The sequence below is a fragment of the Sardina pilchardus genome, chromosome 7 (genome assembly GCF_963854185.1).
Source record: "Sardina pilchardus chromosome 7, fSarPil1.1, whole genome shotgun sequence".
Classification (NCBI taxonomy): domain Eukaryota; kingdom Metazoa; phylum Chordata; class Actinopteri; order Clupeiformes; family Clupeidae; genus Sardina; species Sardina pilchardus.
Window position 1 is genome coordinate 21,246,850 of NC_085000.1, and position 8,823 is coordinate 21,255,672.

The window sequence follows — 8,823 nt, forward strand, 5'->3', positions numbered from 1 at the left end:
TCCACTTATTTTACTACTATATTATGTCGGCGAAGCAGTGCAAGACAGTCCACTTACAGACTAGACCGAGACTGGTAAGCTAACTAGCAAAATGGCCAAGACCCTGTCCTTGTAAAGACTAGAGACCCTGTCCTTGTACCGACTAAATTATGTATTTTGAATATAGTTGGTGATGTTGTATTGTGAAGCTACAATAGCTCTCTGACAAAGACTTTCACAAATCTCTCTGTGCTGGCGTACAAAAATTCACAGTGAATCGCCTGGCAGCTAAAGGACAAATGATGGCACAAAAGCATGCAAATAATAAGTTGAATGAGCAGCCAAGGAAATGATAACATTTCTGTTAGCAAACATTGTCTGACAGTTAATGAATGAAAGTGACATTCGGTGAACCTTTCTGTATTTTCTCATGCAGTGCTCAACATTTTAATGATCTCACTCAAAAAGTAAAGACTACAAATAACATTGATGAAATGTCTGCAAGTACACAAACTGCGTAAACTTATGATCAAATCTGGCAGGATTCTACCGCCTGCCTGAATGACTTCATTTGTTGTGCATGCACACATATTCCATCAGCAATAGTGAGCTCACGCCCTGATAGGTCAAGGACTAGTTTCACGTTTTTAACTGAAATAGTGTCCTATATCATTTACAGTAAACCTGTGTATAGACACGACTGTATCCATAGCTTTAGAAGTGGGAAAGTTACCAATGCAGCCTGCTGGTTTGGTTGGGGATTTACATTATTTATGCCTTCTGAAACCATCCCAAAAACAATTATGGGTCTCACAGAGCTTAGACTTCATTGGCTGGAGCTGAGCTGGGTTGGAGTAATTGTCGTGTCTACAACTGGAAAACCTGTACAGGCTTTGTGGCCAACATGAGATCTTTGCTTGCAACCCAAAACTGTTGACTTTTCCTGTGAGACTATACCACTGCGTGGCAATAGCCTGTAGTCTCTAAACTGAAAACTAAAGATAACATAACTGACACACTGTGAAGAAGTGCAGCGCTCTACCATACTGTATGTTGGAGGTCTAGAACAAGTGATGACTACAGAAGAAAAAACAGTGTTTAACAGCCTACGTTTTTTGTAAGAGATGTGTTCCACAGGACTGGTTCAGGCAAGCTGTTTAGACTGAAGCTCAAGTCTATTTACCATCTTGTTCTGGTAAGGTCACTTAAGGTTCCTCCCACACACTATAATTTTCTTCGGTACTGGCATTTGATTTGAGCCATTTATCCCGTTTAACAAGAACTGAAGACTCACGGCTGACAGAGTTTGACGAGATCCTGGTCTGTGGTCCCAGGGTGAAGGCCACGGATGTAGAGGTTGGTTTTACTCAGCTGGTCAGCTGAGATACTGCTCCCATTACTGCTGCTACTGCTGCTGGTGGTGGTGGTGGCGTTAGTGGTGGTGCTGGGACTGGGTGGCGCCATCTGATGGGTGGAGGACACATACGCCTGCTGCAAGAGAAACAAAGAGAATATTTAAAGGTGCAATCCATTTCAGACACAGATGTAAATATTTCTGCTTGAGCTATACATAGGTTTAAGCTGTTCCAATCTAATACAAAAATAGTACAATCATTATCATTTTCGTACAAGTCTTAGATATGAGAACATATCTCCTCTTTCCAATTCCAACAATGTCACACTGCAGTATAAGTATCTGCCTCCAGTTCTGCAGAAGATCAAACACACTGCGCTGAAAAGTCACTCATCTATCATCGTCATCACACTAGCTCATCATCATCGGTATTTCTTTCCAGAGAAAATCTGACTGTAGTGCGCCTTTAAGAGTCCAAAGTCCACACGCTGACTTCCACTCAGTCACAGAGGATGCACATGTCAGAGGTGAATAATATCAACCCAGAGAATAAATGAACACTGAAAAGATGGGCTGGACAACTCCTGACCTCCTCTTTCACTTTTCACTTTTACTGAAGTTTTAATTCCAAGTTACTAGGTGTATATATTTGTTTTCGTAATTGGCCTGTTTTTGCATTGCTTGAGAAAAGGTCTGTTAAGGGTGTATTTGCGAAGTAGGTACAAAATGGAATGTGGTTTATTTTGTGATGCAAACACATTCATTGCCCACAGTCTTCTGTCATGACATGGCCTGACTAAATGCTTTTCGGTAATTGAATTCTGTTATGACCTTAAGGCTGAAGGAAGTCTAACCATCCTACATACTGTAGACTTGAATGAAAGTCACTACAATCTAGATAGGAAAAAGCGGCATTCATTCAATTAGAGAGCAGCCAAAATGAAAGTACCCTCTCACCCAAAAAATTAAAAATCACTCTGACTCCTTTTAATTAAAACCTTTTTAATTGTTCTCATCTGCAGCACTGACAAGGTCCTTGTAGTCCAACAGCTTTCTCTCTCTCTCTCTCTCTCTCTCTCTCTCCCTTGTTCATTCTCTCAGCTTGGTTTTCTAATTAACTCCTCATCAGTTAAGAGGAGCAGGGAGGGATGAGGTTTTTCATTAGAGAGGCCTATGAAATCACACCACAGGGTCAGTCAGTGGGCCAATCTGATGGGCGCTACAAGGTCACTGCCGGACTGCCGTGACACATTTTCCCACTTTTGTTATGGAACGGGCAGACGGTACGGAACTATAATGTGCAAATGTTCTTGACCACAAGTCTGAGACAGCACTGACACTTTTGTGACTCTCCTATTTATCTCAGAGATTTGAATGTCAAAAATGGACGTGGACAGAGAAGAGAGTGTGCTGTCAAGTGGTGACGACACAACACAGCAACTGTTGAGCAGATTGAGAGAGCAGAGGAGAGCCGGATGAGGAGATGAGTGTTAGTGCTAGTAGCCTACTTCTTTATCAAACCCACAATCCTTCATGTCCTCATGCCAGTGCCGCTGCCAACATCCCATAAATTAATCTGGTTTCATAGCAACGTGTTCTCTTCGCTTCAGCACTGCTGCCTTTCCTGTTCTTAACTTCGGCACCTCCACTATGAGATGCCTTATGAGTTCTCTTCAAAACCAACGCAGTTCCCGTGATTACAAAGGTGCCAAGGGATGGTTCACATTCATTATTCAGGCCACAAACAATTTCTGACTTTCAGGCTTTCAAGTCGTAAAACAGAACCAATGTTGTCACTTTTGTAAACACTGACTTTAGTAAACACTGACACTTTTACCCAGCGCTATCCCCCTTTGTCTCTCTCTCTCTCTCTCTCTCTGTCCTAGCCTGCTGGTCACCCTAAAGAAGTTGAGTTGAGTTAATGTTTGTTTTGCTGAGTCACTGTGTGTCCTCTGTTTCCCTACTCCCATGGTGAGCCAGGCACTGGGGGGCCGAGCGAGCACCTGCAGCAGCAGCGCTCCTGGAGATGAGGATCTCCTCGGGAGCCCAAGGACTGTCTAATTGGGGCCTGAGCTTGTTAGCGGAAGGCGCTAATCCTTCTCATGTGTTCACCAGTCAGATGCCACTGTCTCATTAAAGCTGCTGCGCTTGGCTTGCTTTGGGAAAAAATCGAGGCCTGCCGCCCTGACTGCGTCCGTCCACCCTGCCGATCCCGTCCACCCTGGTGCCCACCCGGGCGGCACCCGGTTCTGTTGTGATGTGATTTAGAGAGCACACTGACTGGATCCAAGACATAACATAGGCGCTACAGAGATCCTGACCGCCAAGTATGTTTGTGAAGAGGAATCTCTCTGCACAGTAGACATAGGCGCTACAGAGATTCTGACCGCCAAGTATGTTTGTGAAGAGGAATCTCTCTCTGCACAGTTTCTCATTGATTTTCTGACTTTCAAGATCCCAAGACCAGATCGAGCAGCGTTCTCTCCCTCTCGCTGTTAAACATGATAGCATTCCGCTCTTTTGTTTTTCACAGATGCCGCAACGGAGCAACACAACTCTCAGCTTCTGACGTATAAATTTAGTCCTCTGTCACACGAGGATATGTTTCGACACAAAGGCATTCTATTTTCTGTCCGCTCTGTTTCTCGCGCTCTTAAGCTCCTAGCGCGGTGGACGCGGGCCGTCTCCGCTCGCGCGTCTTCGGCTCATCCGCCGGGCGAGAGCACAGAGGCCCAGTGCGGGCGCATTCCTCGCGATCCTCGGCAACACTAACAAAGATTCATGTCAGCGGGCCCTGCAGGAGCGAGCGCCGGTATCTCTGGACGCGGACGGAGCGCTTCGCATTCCTGCAAGCTCGTCTGGTTCCTATTTGGGCGCCATTACACGCCAAGCCCGGTCACGCTCTCAGACGCAGCAGGACAAAGCTGGGTCAACAAATCAATAACACACACTCAAAAAAAAAAATCACACACGCACACACACGCACAAAAACAAAGCATCTTCAGGCATGTCATCATCTATCACCGGCTTCCTGATCTGACTATTGAGGTTTGGTTCCTGCAGAGCCGTGTTAAATATAACCCTGCAGAGGGTTCATTCGGGTCTGATTCTCGGCTAGACTCGTTTGCTTTAGCAGAACTTGGAATGTATGACAGTGTGCAGCGCACACTTGGCCCCCAGATGCAGGCTTGGCTAATGCTGCCTCGTATGAAGCTTAGACACACTTTGGTCTGACACCAGGGGAGTGGGGCCGTGCTTGAGGTCACAGTGTCTACCTCAGGGGACAGACACAAGAGGTGTACAGACCATTAATCTTCACAATCATCGCCTGTGTAAGCCATAATTATCAACTCATTTCTCATCGACTGAGTATAGAGTAAACCTCAGTATACACATATGTTAAAAGAAATGACCATAATCTCTTAACTTTTCACCTGCATAGATACACATCTTGATCACTGGAATGTACACACTGTGGATAAAATCAGAGAGTTGAAATATGGGGGAGGGATGGGAAGGGGGGTTCTTAATCGAAAGCAGAGGAAAGGGAGAAAAAAAGTTTTAATCCTCCTCAGCCCTCCCCCCACTTCCTTGAAAGAAAAAAAAAACGTATCAGGATTTAGTCTAGTCACGGTTCATAAGATTTCCTTAGTGTGCCTTCAAGTTTCTCCTAGTGTCATAAGGTAGGTTTCCTTGATTAAAATAGATTTGTAGAGGCTCACACCCTCACATGCTTTTTTTTCTAATGAGCACATTGTTTGAGTCCCGAATTCCAGGAATTTCAGGTCATTAATCTGGGAAATCTGAATCCCTGCCAACTGTGAGAGAGGGAGTGAAATAATTCAAGGAGTCAGTGTGGGGTGTTTGTAATTTGCCTGTGTAGAATGCTGACATGCCGAACTGACTTGGGGCCAGACTTTAGTTCTGGAATTCTGACGCCAAATTGCATTGAATGCCTGTGGAATTTGGCAGCGCAATTACCAGATCAAACTCCTCGGCCTTGGTCTCACACACATCATCAGTACAGCAAACAGAGTTTACTTCTTTATCACAACATCTTTTTTAACTTTCATGGAACTTGGGCTTACGGTATATACTTTCAGCGTTTAATACAATTTTCCTGGAATGCAAGGCAATAGAACCAAATTGAGTGAGGGCTGCATTCTGTAGAGGCACCATTACCAGTGTCTCTGTTAACCCTTAGCTCTTGAGCTTGCGTGTTTATCTCGCTTCTAATGGAAGAAAATGGGCACTATTTAGTCCAGTGAAGTCGTAAATGTTTGTTAATTGCTGGGGGGATCACCTTGAATGCAGGATGTTTTAAGCTGCAATTATTGCACTACAGTCTTGGCCATCCTGGCAATTTTCAGCAAATGGAAGTCGGCGTATAGATATGCATTTAACTTCCTAATGTGCATCCTCTCTTTCTTCATTCATTACCATTCACTTCTCTTCTCTTCTGTGTTCTTCTTTTTCACTTTCATGGTAAACTCCTTATACTGTAAGAGTGTGATGTCTATGTATAAATTATGTACAAATGTACAAAGGTTCTGTATGTTCACTGTTCGCTGCCTCACTTCAAAGCCCTGTTTCTATAAGGGAAATGTCTATCCACATGAGGGCTGTGGCAATAATTTGCACACAATTACACAACTCGCAAAGTCTTAAAAGGAGGAGCACATTTTATATGAACCAATTTTGCATCATTTACGATGGCAGGCATTTAGCTCCTGTGTTTCAGCCTTCATCCTCGGACTTCTGAATTCTGAATTCTTAAGTGAATTCTGATGGTCAGTTTCTCCTGTCTCTATAGGGTCATTCACAGCCTTTCAATGTCCACAAACAACAAGCTCAAATATGTGAATATGCTACTGCAAATAGCCCATATACAGAAAGACTCAAACGCTCTGGTAGACTAAGCCCATAACCTCCTCTTGTAAAATGTGCATGTCCCGATATTAAAGTAAGGCTATTTTGAGAAGGCTTTTGTAGTGTTTGGTGAAACTGAGTTCACAGCGATCAATCAACTATAGCTCTGAGCGAGGGAAAAACCCTTCAGTGATTGGCTCCGAAATAAGAAAATGGAAAGTCTTCCCGTTACCAGCCCAAATGCAACCAACAAATCAGAGCGCTTCAGGCTTCACTTGCATCAGTGTCAGTCATTTGAACATGTCAGTGCATCTCCTTAGTGGGGTGGGAGCTTAAAGCTTTGGACGGAGTGTGGATCAAGAAGGGAACACTGTAAGTGCTCCTCAGTACTCATTTCTGCCCAGATCACATAGTGATGCTTTGCAGTGGCCTTTTTTAAGTTGAGAGGTGAAAAGAATCTACATGCATGAGAGACTGAGACTAATTCTGAGAGAGGATTGCAGAATTATCAAATCCTCTCTGTACTTCAATTAATGAGATCTTTGGCAACAGAGAAGGAAATCTGGACAGAGCTGCCAATTGTAACACATTATCCACACATTGCATGATATGGGATAGAAAGCTATATTTCATTGAATCTCCAACTGAGTCATTTTTTTTTATCTTCTAAATATCTAGATATCTATACTGGTATCTAAACATTAAGGATCAGCCAGTAAAGTTAATTTGGGTTGTCATTTCTAATCAGTAACAACAAACTAATCCAAAAACAGGAAAAGGTCCTTAAAATACAAATAGTATTCTATGTCTGAAAATGACAACAATTTAATGGATTTTTTTTCAATAACCCTTCCACACCATTTCATGGCATGGCACTATTTGGTTTTAGGGATGCAGGCCCTATGCCAATTTCACTGGTGTTTTGCCCTCTTAAAAACACAGCATAGTAGAATTTTACAAACTGTTTTTTTTAGCAGTGGTTTAAACCAATAACAATATTATGAGGTATTTATTTGTTGCTGTATAGCCTAGTTGAAAGTGATCGGCTGAAGAATCTCAGTAAAATGAATCCTAACTGTATATTGAATTGGTTCATTTACGAATAGATGGCCTATAAACCCAATGTTTGGGATTCTTCAGGCTATATAAATAGTGACATAACAGAGGGTCAATAGTTATTATTTAACCTTACAATGGACAGGCAACATTGATCGGAGAAACACATTTCCTGTGTGTGTAACAAACACATCCTCATGTCTGATCATGGGCTACATATCATTTGCCACCATCGTGGTTATTTTCATTTTAACTAAATCCTTTCCGCTGCATAATGTTGGCTATGGTTTCCCGTCATCGTAGTAAGATTTTTAAGGGGTGGGGCAAATGGCTAGGCGTAAAAAACTTCGTTAAAGTTCTTATGTTGACGTTTTTCCTAAAAGGTGAACATTTTTAGAGAACAGAAATGAAAGTGCTTCCTGGACATATCTGATAAGAAACAAAACCCTTTTTTTTCATATTTCAAATTCCCTTCCTTTTAAACCAGCCAATAGCGCTTGCAATAATCCACATACAATTAGCGTCGCAAGTTTAATCCTTTTACATTGACTCTCCCTGTAGCAGCGGAGTGGGAAAATCACAAGCTTAAACCACCAACTGAAACACGCGAAATACGCATAATAACGTTCACAACATTTTCGCGCACTCTTCACAGAGTTACCAGCAACGCCAAGCTATAGGGATACAGTAGATTTTTGTACGCTCTCTCCACTTTCAAGGACACTGCAGCTTATAGTCATACAATCATACAGCTTCGACACGTACGGGAATAAATCTATATAGATAAATAAATAAAACCGCACGAACAGAAGACGTGGCGATGTAGTTTACCTTTTTACTGGTTCTGCTGGTATAGCCGTTATATGGGTTGATTCCTGTCCTTGGCGGCACAGAGAGCAGCATTTTTACAGCACTATGTCCGGAGCGGCTAGTACAGCCAAGACAGTCAGCTGACGTCAGCTAGGGAAATTCAGCTTGGAATCTGGGGAAGTGATTTGAGTTGCGCTCTCATCGGTGTAGTGGTTCTGCGCGCAGACCGTGTACGGTGTGGTTTTGTTCAGGATAATCGGAAAACATAGCCTACATCGACAACATGCATTTAATCACATTAATTTAATTACACTCTAGCACGTTGAAATACATGTTAAAGCGATAAAGCAGGCTATAAGACTTTCGTGGATCTACATAGCATATCTGAATGCAGAGACAGTCCAGTCCGCTGTAAAAGTGAAGCTGCATTTGCCTTTCTTTCTAAAGTCTTTCTAAAATCTTATCTGCAATATTGAGCTTTTGGATTTCATTTTATGTAAACTGCTCAGCCTGCATGCCCTTCTCAAGTGAGCTGAAGTGTTGGCAATTGACTTATCCCCCTGTCCCTTGAGTCAGTAGATTAGGGCCTGAAGTGACAACATTATAGAAGAATGGGGCTTTTATTTCTGCGAAGCATGAACACAAGCAACTATGTTTGTGATTTCGCCATTCTTTGTCGCTTGGAAACGTGGACCCATGGTCCCACTCTCAATGCCTTAGTGGCTAGTCCCCAAGTGACAAAAATAAGCAATCCT

The 8,823-nt window shown here is 42.8% G+C and overlaps 1 protein-coding gene across 2 annotated transcripts in view; it reads right to left on the reverse strand.

Annotated features, from left to right (window-relative positions):
- Positions 1–8,217, reverse strand: part of rbms2b (RNA binding motif, single stranded interacting protein 2b) — a 20,857-nt gene extending 12,640 nt beyond the window's left edge. Inside the window, exons 1-2 of one of the 2 annotated variants that reach the window (XM_062541233.1) lie at positions 8,090–8,217; positions 1,274–1,470 (exon numbers count right to left, since the gene is read on the reverse strand). In XM_062541233.1, the coding sequence (XP_062397217.1) occupies positions 1,274–1,470; positions 8,090–8,161 (269 nt within the window). In that variant the 5' untranslated portion in view covers positions 8,162–8,217. The remainder of the gene's footprint in view (positions 1–1,273; positions 1,471–8,089) is intronic. The other variant, XM_062541234.1, reaches the window with a different exon arrangement.
- Positions 8,218–8,823: the final 606 nt, after the last annotated feature.